The sequence below is a fragment of the Centruroides vittatus genome, unplaced genomic scaffold, assembly GCF_030686945.1.
Source record: "Centruroides vittatus isolate TY-2023 unplaced genomic scaffold, ASM3068694v2 contig_364, whole genome shotgun sequence".
Taxonomy (NCBI): domain Eukaryota; kingdom Metazoa; phylum Arthropoda; class Arachnida; order Scorpiones; family Buthidae; genus Centruroides; species Centruroides vittatus.
Window position 1 is genome coordinate 27895 of NW_027122188.1, and position 13644 is coordinate 41538.

The following is a 13644-nucleotide window of genomic DNA, read 5'->3' on the forward strand; positions in this document are numbered from 1 at the left end:
GGATAGCCGAGTGGTAGAGTTACCCGGGCATAGAATCCGGACAGGTCGAAAAAGCCCAGAAATTATTCCAGAGTTGCTCCGTCTGGATATGCTGGCCCTAACCTTCTGGCCGCCCCATTGTGGGCCTGTTCGAATCCATAATAGATTTGCTAAAAAGGTTCTCTTAGTGTCTACAGGAAGGAAATAATTTTATAAAAGTCTACAGGACAGAGAGAAACAAAAGTAAAAAACAAAATTTTTTTGAATTTTTAAATAAAATTTGGAATAAATTTAAATGGCTAATTAATAAATACAATATTTATTTTTATAAATTACTATTTTACTTTATTTGCTATAAATTAATTTATTACGGGATAGATGCGATAATAAATCAAAATATTCCATTATTATTAATTGAAATGTAAAATTGCCAATAGGGGGCGATGTCATAAATGGCGACCGACAGTAATTCAAACTATTTACTGATGGAAGGTGCTGCTTCTAATGCTCCAGTATGTTTAAACTAATACGTTTATATAATAATATGATTTTTTTTAATTTTTTGAAACGTGAATGATTGTTAATTCATATTCAGAGATAAAATATAAACAGTTTTTGTTATAAAATGAAAAAAGTCGAAATATGAAAATATTGGATTTTGTCCATTTCTGAAAGCGTGGGGCGAAATCGACATTCCTCACCTTGAAATGGATTATGAACGTTAAGACACGTGGATAAAAAATTTTAATATATTTTTTGTTTTATATTTGCTTATAACAGACACTGATCATGTGAGACCATTCTGTTAGAACAGTGTTTTTCAACTTTTTTCTAATAATGGCATCCCTACTTCTTTACATACATTTAATTATACTTGCAAGAAGTGTTACGGTGCTACTTGGCACTATTCTGGTTGAAAACCACTGAACTAGAGTGTAGGAGGTGATGCTTGGATACAAATGTCCTCAAAGATATAAATCATTGATACTTGAAAATAAATTCATTAAATAACATAACTATAAAAATTTCGTTTTCTTTTTGAAACTGGATTATTGTAAAATTTATCATTTGCGCTAATTATAAAGCTGATGTTGAATTTTGGTTATTGTTTAGTTATCTCGCCAAATTACCTTTTTCCTTTTTAAATGCAAATACGTAAAGTATGTTTGTAATTCTTCATTTTCAGATACTACTGCGATAAAACTTTGAGCTTAAAATGTAATTTTAAATTATAGTTGTCTAAATTTTTCTGTGATGAAAATAATAAACTGTTTAAAATTAATTTACTGGTAATTATAATGTCCTTTTCAGATAGTGCTTGGTTATTGTGGTGATAGTTGTATTCCTTGATACAATTGCTGCAAATTTACTTGCGAAAGGAATGCTGTCTGTTTTTTTGTATGTTTATTTTAATTTAATTCTTCTAATATTGACAAATGTTCAAAAGTAGTTTCTCATAAACAGTCTAAAAATTCTCACAATAACAAATCTTTTATAAATAGAAGTTATAGTTTCATGTTCTTAAAAAGAGTGTTCTATTTAATTAATAAAAAGAAAACTCATAGCCATAAGTTTGTAAAATCCAGAATAATTTAATTCTTAGTGTTTTGGAAATAAGTAATTTCTAAAGTTTTTAAACTCAAACTTTAAAGTAGACTAATTGACATTTGTTCTGCTATACTCTTATAACAGTCTTAACCAACATAGAATAACATCGTAAATAATATATACATATCTATGAGAATTAATTTGTATTTAAAAATAGTAATTGCTATAGTGTAGATTAAATATTAATATTCCTGATCATAAACTTATATCATCATAACGTTTTGATACCATGAAAATCATGGCATCAAGAATTTACAGTTTGGAAATTTAATAATACAAATGAAATACAGTGGGTGATCGGTTAATGAACGTAATCCGTTCCAAGACTTTGTTTGCTATCTGAATTGTTCATTAACCGATTATCGATTTACCATAGGATTTTATGGGAATTTGATTAATTCGTTCTGGAGACCCCAAAAAGTAAAAAATATATACTTTCTTACTACATTTATTTATATGTAATAATAAAAATACATATATACACAGTCTTGCATTTTTATTAGTCATGTTTTTTCTGTTTATTTGGGGTTAAAGAATCTGTCTAATGTCGATTGCTTTCCTCTCTTTTTCAGAATTTTTCAAAAGTAATTAATAGCATTGTAATTGTAGAGATCCCTAAGCCTATTAACCTCAACCTGGTTTGGATGCCTTTCTAAGACCATTATTCTGACATCTTCCCACTTCTTCAAAAGATCTTTAATAGCAGATATCAGCATTAATCCTCTTTTTCAGAAGAAAACATATCTCGCTGAGTTTCTTGGTGTTCTTCATTCAAGAGTTCTTGGCATTCTTCTGTCGTCAGATCAGTTTTAGATTCCATTATGAGCTCTTCAATGTTCTTTATTTCTCATATGTGATTTTTGTTACTCCTTTAGCTGCTTGAGTCTTCTTGAATATACTGTATATTTCTTAGATAAGATTGAACTGCGGCCTATTGTAGACCTGTTCAAGCCATACTGCCCAGCAACATCAGACATCTTCTGCCACTCTATACCTTTGCTATTATACTCTCACCTTTTGTAAATGAAAACTGACACAAAACTTAACGAGTGCCCGCCCGACAGTCTCATGAATACTATAAAAGAATTGTTTCTGTCAGAAAAATAAAAGACTGGAATTACAAGGGAGAGTTTCAAAGTTTGGAGGAATACTATCCGATCAGTATATACCGGGTGAGCGTCAATGTTGACGTCTCCCACACTGTGAAAAGTTTCGAACTGTTGCCTGAAGATAAGGGAAGCCAATCGGTATTCATTATTTTATGTCACTTCTTGTGTTTGTTCTGTGAGGTGTTCGTTGTCTGAACATAAAAATCTTTTGCAAAAGTGTTCATTATCTGATTTGTTTGTTAACCAATCATCCACTGTATATTGCTCTATTATGCAGATATATATATATATCTGCATAATATAGATAGTTTAATAGAATCTTAATTTGTTACATAAATATCTGCTGCACTGAGATAAAACTACATTTATACTAAATTTTTGGATTTTTAAAAATTTTTTCAGTAAAATTTGAACTTCAACATTTTCAAGAAAAACTTTCCCAGCAGTTTTTATTTTTTAATAAAATAATCAAATTATTACTCAAGTGTAGTTTTGTGTAGTTTTGTGATACATTGAAATATATTTCAAACTTGACTTTTTTTTCATTTAATTATTTATTTAAAATTTTAAATAAATTCTCTGTAATCTGTTATTACAGAGAACAGAACAGAAATTTGGGTTGTTCAATAGGCTAAGTTTTTCAGTCAATATTAATTTTTGTTTTGTTTTTTGACTCTTTCCATCCTGTGCACTAAGGATGTTTTATTATGCCAGTTGTGGCCAAGCACACAATGGGATGGTCAGGTGGTGAGGAATAGAGTTTGACATATCTGTGATGGACCATCCACCAAAATATTTGAGTTTTCAAACTGCCCAGATTCAATCCTTGGTTCTCCACAGTGGCAGGCTGATGCCTTAACTGCCTCAGCCATCTGGTTGGCTAATATTAAATTTCAAAACAAAGTTTAAAAAATTTGTGAACATTTATTTACATAGTATTTTTATTAGATAAAAAATCTAATTTTAAAAAATAAAAAATATTAACAAAATTATATTTTATTACTCTAAAATAATCAAACTTAAATATTCAGATTTCCTTTTAAATTCTTATTAACAAAAATGTAGAGAAAGTGCTAGAGACTATTATTCAATGTAAGTGAGATTTCTTATTGGAACTTGTTCATATATTGAATAATATTTTCTCTAGTACTTTCATTATTTGTAAATTATTTTAATGAAATTAGATCAAAACTTTGTAAACTTGTTTAATTCTTTTGTACATCATCTATTTAACACATTGCATTTTAAGACAACTAAACACAAATATTGTCATAGTTTTGTTATATATTACACTTCTGAACTACACTTGTCTCAAGGTTTTTAATTTGAATTTGAATCATAAATAAAGTTTTTCATTGTTTTAGAAAGATTGAATCATCAAATGAATTGTGTAAATAAAATTGAAAAAAATAAAAAATGATTTTTCTTCTATACTATAAAATAGATGTACATTTAATAAACTTCATAATATTCATAATAATAATTACAATTCTGATTAATTGTTGATTAACATTAATCTTTGAATATTAAAATTGAAGATGTCCAAAAAAATTTCAGATTTAATAAGACATAACTTCTTATGAATGAAGTTTATATGTTGAAGTAAACAAAAAACTATTTTTCTCTGACAAAAATATAGTCAAGCTTTTAGATCCTTCTAAATAAGATCACTCTTGTAAAACATCAATGAATATTTATGAATGAAAGTTCTCTCTCAAATATTAAATAGTCTTAATTTAAAAGATGTATCAAATTAAATTAAAAGATTAATTAAAAGATGCATCAAATTACAGAAGCTGAACATTATATGTTTATAACTCCTTAATAAAGGCTTTATTCGAAAAATGTTACTGAACATTTTATCTTAGTTTTTCTTAATGAATCTGTCCTCCAAGTTTGTAACAGGAATTTCAAAACATCCTGTATAATTCTTGTTTGAGAAGTTTAATTTAGTGCCAATTTCAGAAGCAAACAAATGGTGATAATAAATTGAGAGTTGACTATATTTACTGAAAACAAATATTTTCAACTTGTTAACAGGTCATCACTAGGTTATATAAACACTTGAAGCTCAAGTCTTAACTATTATCAATAGTACCAAAGGTTCAGTTTCCAATAGCAAGGGAAAGCTAACATTGCTTATTCAAAGTCATATCACATGTAAATTTGTTGGATGTTAGTTTCTTAGACACTTACACACAGTTTGATGTTTGAATATGCAAGATAAGTCTTCTGTTGCTATTGGATACCAACTTTTGGTGCTGAGGAAAGTAGTTAACATTTGGGCTCTTGTACCTAGAATGCAATGAATAGAATTTGAAAATTAGTACAGTTCGAAAGAAGGCATTAAAACACTTGTTTTCAGTAAATAAGTTTTCTGGATAAAATATTTTTAAAATTTTCATTAATTTAGTTATTTATTTCTATTATGAAATTTGTGTTTTGGTTTGTTAGAAAGAATTCAAATTATTCTTACATGATATTTTGTTTCAGATTATTATATATTAAGTACAATAAATTTATGAAATTTCAAAAATATATAAATACTAATTATATAAATGACTAATATTTATATTATTTCATAACACATTTTGAATTCCAAAATTTTAATGATTGAATTCAACTAAGAAAAACAAATTATAGAATATAAGATAATAAATATGACATTTTCTGTTTAATAATATTTACAGTTTATTAGTAAATAAAAATATATATAGTGCTTAAAAGTGGAATATGTTGTATTGATATTTTTTGTTGCTGATCAATGTTTATTTATTTACAAGAAAAAATTGATAATTGTCAAAAACTATCATTATGATAAATAAAATTAATAATGATTGCAATATTGATGTAGAATGATTGTTTATGTTTAAACAATGAGTTCTTATTTCATATAAAACAATAAAATGTATATATGCTATGCAGTTTGATTTAGCTACTTGAGAACCAATTGTAAAATCTATATCAATTATTTTGCATCTGGTCTAGTGTATTCTACTAATATTTATATCATGTTCATATCATATCTGCAGTTTTAAATTACAATTTTAAGATTAAAAATTAACAGAATGAGTATGTAAGACAATTCTAAAGTTTAGACAAGAAACAAAAAAATGATATAACAATTCAAAACCAAATTTTTGTTTGAATTCAAATTATAATCTTATAAGATAAAATTGATCCTGAAAATTTCATTCTCTTATTATTATTATTATTATTATTTATTTATTTATAATTTATACTTATTATTTATCATTATATTTTTTGATTTTGCTTATGAACTTTTTGAGATTACTTATTTTTCATTTAATATATATGTTACATATTATTTAACATTTGCTTACTAAAGGATTTTTTTCATTGTTTTAGGCTGAAAAAGTACGATACAGATTTTCACCTGAAGAATACAGAGCCATACAAGAATGCAACAGAGAGAGTTTTTATTATAGAAGTATTTTGTTTATTTATATTTTAATAATAATATAAAAATGATATTAATTAGACTTTCTGTATAATATATCTAATATTAATATAATAGAAATATAATGTTTTATATATTCAGGTTTACCTCTTGCTGCGACAGCTATGTTTGCAGTTCAATTAGCAGTTAAACAAGGTAACTAAATATTATAGAAAAAGCTTTTTTTTTAATTAATGTATTGTTAAGTCATATTGACATTACAACCTACATCTTTCCATTAATTAAAAAATAAACATCTTATAAATATTTTATTCAGTTTCGGTAGAATGAATTAATTTGATTTCATTGATAAATTTGTTCTCAAAATTTAAATTCACAAAGGGATGAAAAACCACTTTTTTTTTTTGTGGAATATGAAGCATGTGTAATTAAAAATTTGACAAACTAACATCATATAATCATTTTTTTAATTTTTAACCACCCCTTAGTTTGTGAAATTTTAAAGTATATTTATTTTAATTGGTGCTGTCTACCACATACATCTGAAGGGTACCAAGGCTACCAGTGGTACCAAAACATATAGTGAATGAAATAAAAAATCTTTTTTAATTGCGAGTCTTTCTGAGTGATGGAATATGAAAAGCATATATGGTTTTTTTTTTAGTCTCTTTGAGGATTTATGTAATGTTACCATCTTCTACATCATATGTTGTTCTCAAAATCTTCATCTGACAAGCAAATATGTGAATAAATGCTAATGTTCATTTATATTTCATATTTATTTAAAAAATTGATTTTAATGTTTTCATTTTTGATGATGTTATTTGACTTCATAGTTGTGACCAAAATTTAAGTGGCTTTGTGAAGCAAGCTCTCAAATATCAATGTTTTTGAAGTTTATAGAAGATAGTATTGTATAGATTATACAGTTTGAAAAAATACTTCAGTATTTTTTATATTAAACATTATTCATATAGGAACAAAAATAAAAATAAATTGAATTCTATAAACCATAATATACATTTGATCAAACATGAATATTAATGTGAGAAACTGGGGGTTGGAGGTTATTACTCAGAACCCTTTTGTTGCAGCATCAGACCAGTGAGGTCTGCTCAACTGTCACTGGATGGCTATATGTATTTGAATTAAAGGGGAGGGCTTTATTGCAAGCAGGGAAACCGTGAATTTGTTGATAGGGTGCCAATTTCTGAATAAATTCAATCAACATCAAATAACAAAAGTTTAATGAGCTATGTAATGAAATGGATAAATACAACTGTCATAAGCATTATATCTAGGTCAATGGCCTAACTATGTACACCTCTAAATATATATAGAGAGAGAATTTATATAAAGGCAAGTATAATATTTTGGGCTAATTGTCTGTTGTCTTTGGATCCAGTCTGCTCATGGAGGTTGCCTTTAGAATGGAGACGGATGAGGGCTTGGCCTACTCTTCTAGGCGAGTGTCTGTCCTGAGATGGGTGTGTTAACCCCTTATATTCTATAATTTCCTCCAATTGGAGTTTAGGATTTCTATCATCTGATGGGATATTTGTCCTCGAAAGTGGCTAAATCAAAATGGGGCTTAAGTCCATGTATCATGAGGACTCGGTTTTCCTTCCTATGATGTGTTATGCTGCACCAGTCTGGGCTGAGGGGCTGGGGATGACCCACATTGATAGGAAGCTATTGAGTGCCCAGAGGAGGGCTCTTCTCCGCATCTGCAGGGCCTACTCGACCACCTCTACTGTTGTCTTGCAGGTGATTGCTGGAAAATGACCGATTAACTTAGAGATTGGTACTGTTGTGCAAAGATGGAACATGAGGAAAGGCACCAGCATTGATCTTAACAACAGGGTCTTCGACAACATCAAGATGTTTCACAATGGTACTCCCAGTGTTGATCCCAATGAATGGCCACTTGTACACAGTCAGCCTTGGCCAGATCAGACCCTTAATATTTTTACGGATGGGTCAAAGAATGATGATGAAGTAGGGTGCGCATTTGTGGCATTTCAGGATAACACGGAAGTCTACAACTTCTCTGATAGGCTTGGGAGCACCTGCTCAGCTTATCAGGTTGAGCTCTGGGCCATCCTGTCAGCAATCAAATGGTGTAATATCATGTTCAACCTCAACAATATTAATATATTCACAGACTCTTGTTCATCGGTGCAGGCCATCTCAAACTACAACTGGCACCACCCACTAGTTAACAACATACTACTCGAATTACATAAGAGCAACAACAGATTTGCAGTTATGTGGATTAGAGGACACTCTGGGGTGGTTGGCAATGAGCGGGCAGATGAGCTCGCTCGTTTGGCTGCCACTTCCTGTGTCGACCCAACCTACAAGGCAACACCACAGAGCTACATGATACAAGAATTTAAAGAGGATGCTAGAGACAAGTGGCAACGCAGCTGGAATACCCAAACTAACAGCCTAACGAGGGATTTTTTTCCTTTGGTCTCTACTTCTGTTAAGAGAAACATTGAGCACTGCCTTACCCAATTCTGCACGGGGCATGGCAAGTTTTATCAGTATCTACACAGGTTCAGGTTATCCAATCAGCAAAACTGTACTACGTGCGGTGTTCCTGATGGTGCTCGTCACCATCTTTTGGAGTGCCCTATGTTGGATGACATGTGGACACGAGTTACTGCTTTGTTGCCCCGTGACTCTGGCTGGCCGCCCAACCTCAGTGTACTGATTCAGGATGATAATTTGTTCCAAGCTACCAAGGACCTTATCAAAACGTACTTTAGGAGAACTACTGTGACTTAGCCTCATCCTGGTTTTGTGGTTTAACTGTATCTTAGCTACTTAATTGTTTTGTTATATGTCTTATGTATTAGTGCTGTTATTCTAATTGGCTTTATTGTATCACCTGTGGCAGTTCTAACTGTTAAAATGCTGTCATGGGCATTGTCTACAAGGGTTTTCAACCCAACTTTTTCCTCCACTACTGGCAGGTAGCCTTTAGTGTCTGTACATATTGTTCTCTGATGCTTGTGTTGATTTGTTAATATGTATATAAGTACATCACATATTTCTTTTTGTAAATCTGTAACATCAAATGTTTATGTTGAATATGTAACCTTTATGTACTATTTCCTTGGCTATGCCTAGCGGTGCCAAGGCATTGATCAATAAAGAGTTTTTAAAAAGTGAAAAAAAAAAGTGTGTGGGATATTTGTCCTGATGCAAGTGGACAGATATTTCCCAGAAATGTGCGATGACATCTTGCCACGGGAAGTTGAATGTTGAAAAAGGATGGTTTATCTCCCGTTTCTCTCATTTTTTCACAAAATTACACAAATGTATAATTTTTAATGACGAAAAATAATATTTTAATTTCAAATTATTAAATAAAATTATTCCATCTCCAGCATCTCACATTAATTTATTCTAAGCATTAATAAAAAGATGATTATTATTACATTTACAGTTTGCATGTATTTACTGTTTTTTTTTTTTTTTTTTAAATTTTGTTTAAATTAAACTTTTGTGGAGATTTACAAAATAATACAGATAACAAGAGAATATTTGATTTTTGTGAAACCGTGTTGTATTATTCTTCGAAGTATCAAACACAAATCCGTGTTAATAACAACCACTTGGCTTTTTTCCACCTTTATTTAGTTGACTAAATAAAGGTGGAAAAAAGCCAAGTGGTTGTTATTAACACGGATTTGTGTTTGATACTTTTAAGAGAATATTTTCTTAAGTTTGTCTTTTCTTGTTCACTGTGTAATTCATATTTATGTGGAGCTGTGTTTTTTAAAATGCAGTTAAAAATTTAAATAATATAAATTTTTTATTAATATATTTTAAAAGAGAAGAAGTGTGTAAAATATTTTTGTTTACAAATTATTATAATGAGAACTTCATTTTTAATTTTTATGAATGCTTAATATATTGAAAGGTTTATAAAATGAATGATTTGATGTAAATTAATATATTTTTGTGAAATCTGGAAGTTAAGAACAAAAAAATTCCTGAATTATTTCACTCTAGTTATAAACGACTTAATCAACAACATTCCATACCCGGGAAATTGTTGACCCTCGACTGGCAACGATTGTCCCCTAACTGTCAACAAGTCGTTATTCCCTCGAAGCAAGTAGATCATCTTGCACGATAGTTTAGTTAGCGTCCGAACTTGTTGTTTATTTAAATCCCGGGAACACCTATGGCCCTAATTGCGATCCGTTATCGATCACATGACAGGTTTTCCCATCAAAAACCTATAAAAGATGCTTCCTTCCCCCCCAGAGGGCTCTCCGATCGTCTCTCCATTACGAAGTGCATTGCGTTGTCGACCGAACCCGAAAGTTTCTAAGTTTTTAAGTGCCATTGTCCAGCCTACAAATTCTAAGGTTCTACGTGCCATCATCCCATTAACTGACTCTCCATCATCCCGAAAATTATCGTCACTTCTGAGTGAATATTTACCTGCCGGGACATTTATTGGACTCCGTCTATTACGGACTTGTTAAGAGGTATGAAACATATTTGTAAACTCTCTCTCTCCGGACCCCGTTTTTGTATATGACGGTAGAAGTGTAGTATTGTTCGTTTCGCTTTTAATAAATCTTGTTTTGTTATAAAATGGTGTCTTTCTTGACTGTCGGCTTCGCCTTATCGTTGACCCCATCCTTCCTCCTCACCCACTCGCGTAACGCGCCGTCGACGTAACAGCCATCCTTGACAAGTGAGTCGCCGGAAAAAGAGGTAAGACTCCCTCTTACCCCCCGGGATCTCACATTTTACTAAATTATCATATATATATATATATATATATATATATTTCTTGATATTCTTCAAAAAGTAAATGATAATTTAGTAAAATGTGAGATCCCGGGGGGTATATACATATATATATATATATATATATGTATAAACTGAAAAGCTAATTTTGTAAATTATTTTCATGTTTAAACTTCAGAATATGATTATATACTGAAGTTTATACTGTACATAGTTTATGTAAATAATAAAGTCAAAATGATAATGTTGATGTAAGTCAAAATGTCAATATTGATGATAATAAATGCTGATGCATAAATATACATATTCTACATTTTTTCAATTTCAAATTTAGAAAAAATAATTTTATTTTCAGATAAAATTAACATTTTTGCAATAATTTATGCAATTAGTTAACTTTTAGGTTGGATTGTAATTGAATTAATCTATATTAAATTGTTATGAATAAATTGTGCAATTATCAGACAAACATTAACTGTATCATGTGTGCATGCTACAGTAATGTTTATCTGATAATTGCACAATTTATGGCATGCTACAGTTAATGTAGCATCCCAGAAATAAAGAAACAAATTTTCAAGTTCATGATTACAATAAAGCTTAATTCCCAGAATGGCATTGTCTATTTTCATGGTTGCAGGAAAATATCTTTGTACATGGTTAGTCAAACATATTTGACTTTTTCTGAAAATGAATTTACATTTACTGGAAACAAATTTACCTTTTCTGAGTTTGAAATTGAAAAGGTCTGGACCTATAGATTTATATGGTAATCATACTGGTTGGATGAAGAATAGAAGGGCTTTTTTTTATTAATTTTAATTAATTAAAAATTTTTCATAATAATTGATATTTTTAAATACATAGTCCACAGTTGTATTCAGAAATACCAGAAATTAATATAAAAGTTATTTTTATTAAAATAAAATATGAATTTATAATTATGAATTATAAAATATGAATTAATAAAAGAAACTATATATTTTTTCAGTTTTGTTTCCAAGAAAATTTAATAATATAATTTAAATTGTTAACAGGCCTATTGTCTTCTCATCCAAGATGGGGTTCAACATTTAAATTAATGGGTATGTAATTTTTAACTATTGATTGAAATATTTGAACTGTATGTTAACATTCAACCTCCAAATAACAATAAGCAGGGTTTTCAGGATAGAAAAACATGTTCTACTTTTACAAAAATAAATTACAAAAGAAATACACAAACAAGCAGAACATTCTGGTAGCTTCAAGAAAAAATGAATAACATTCCATTAAAAAAACAAACAGATGACAACACTTTTGTATTGAAAGCTGAGTAGATGACAGTACAAATTGTGTTCTAGAGTTCAAACAGACAACAGATGGATTTTACTTCATTTTAGAATGTTATATACCATATATATATATATATGTTTTTTTTATTTACTATTGCATGTTATTTGTATGAAGAAGTTATGACTATAAGCAAAGTTTGATAGTAAACATCTTAATAAAAGATATGAAATATCAGATTAACAATAATTAAATATAGTTAAAAACTAATTTTTTCCAATACTGAATACTATATTTATATATATATAAACATTATTCAGATATTATTCAGTTATATAATTATAATCACACAATTATGTAATTTTGATTTTAGTTTGTAACTTTATGAAGTACATACCATATTTTAATGCCTGTAAGACATGCTTTCATTTTAGCACAAAATATTTAGTGTATTTAAGTCATTATTGCACTATTACTGTGCTTCTGTTTACCCTACTAGTGCAACTTTGATACTCAGAAGCAAAATATTTTTTACTGTATTCTCATTGAGGCAGAGCATCAGTGAAGTCTCTTCTATATGACTTACAGAATTGTGTTTGTTCTTAAAACCTGTTCAATCAATTTTGATTAAACTTTGCCATTTTCCATTAATTGCAATGAAGAATCCAAAAATTTAAGAAAAAGTATTGGTCTATGATTTCATTTTCAAGATATAAGGTCGTTTCACAAGTGTTCATGACAAAGCGATATCACACTAATTGCATGACTTTGTCATGTGATGTTCCACGGTCACTAGCACATCTTCTAAGGGCTTCTCTATAGAAGTGAGTTTGTTCTCAAAATTTAATGATCAATTTTGATAAAAATTTGCCATTTTTTATTAATTGCAGCGAGTTGTTCAGAAATGGGTATAATTTTACTTATGTATTCCCTATGGTGGCACTTCCGGAATCTCGACGACATGAGTGTTTTGATACTTAACATAGATGTCGTTGTTTTGCGTATACCTGAATTGTTACATCATATGGTTTCTAGATTATCGCCAAATCATTTTATGTATTAAGTAGGAGTATTTAAAGGGTTGTAGCATGTTTTTTGAGTCTCTTCATTGTGATTTGTTTTTGAGGTTTTTTTCTTTTTTCTTTGGCATGGAGGTTTAGGAAATGATTGACAGTTTTCTTGGCAAAAGTGCACTACTTGCAATTTTCTCTGTATTTTAGGTTTGAATATTCCTGAAATCAATGTCAATATGTGAATTTCATCTGATCTTAAGTTTGCCATTTTAAGTTTGCATTTCTCACAAATTGCAACCTGTAGATGCAATTTGTGAGAAATGTAAAGGTTGACGTAAATTATTTTTTTGGATGATTATGATTCTGTTGCTTTTTGATGTCATAAATGCAAAATAAACAGTTTGGCATTCAAAGGTACAGTACATTTAAAGGCAAATTTGGGAATATTTCTTGGGGTACTATT

At 29.6% G+C, this 13644-nt stretch overlaps 1 protein-coding gene across 1 annotated transcript in view; it reads left to right on the plus strand.

Annotated features, from left to right (window-relative positions):
- Positions 1 to 360: 360 nt before the first annotated feature.
- asrij (OCIA domain-containing protein asrij) overlaps positions 361 to 13644 on the plus strand; it is a 31659-nt gene continuing 18375 nt past the window's right edge. Inside the window, exons 1-4 of the mRNA XM_067270068.1 lie at positions 361 to 491; positions 6066 to 6147; positions 6259 to 6312; positions 11934 to 11981. Of these exons, the coding sequence (XP_067126169.1) occupies positions 432 to 491; positions 6066 to 6147; positions 6259 to 6312; positions 11934 to 11981 (244 nt within the window). The 5' untranslated portion in view covers positions 361 to 431. The remainder of the gene's footprint in view (positions 492 to 6065; positions 6148 to 6258; positions 6313 to 11933; positions 11982 to 13644) is intronic.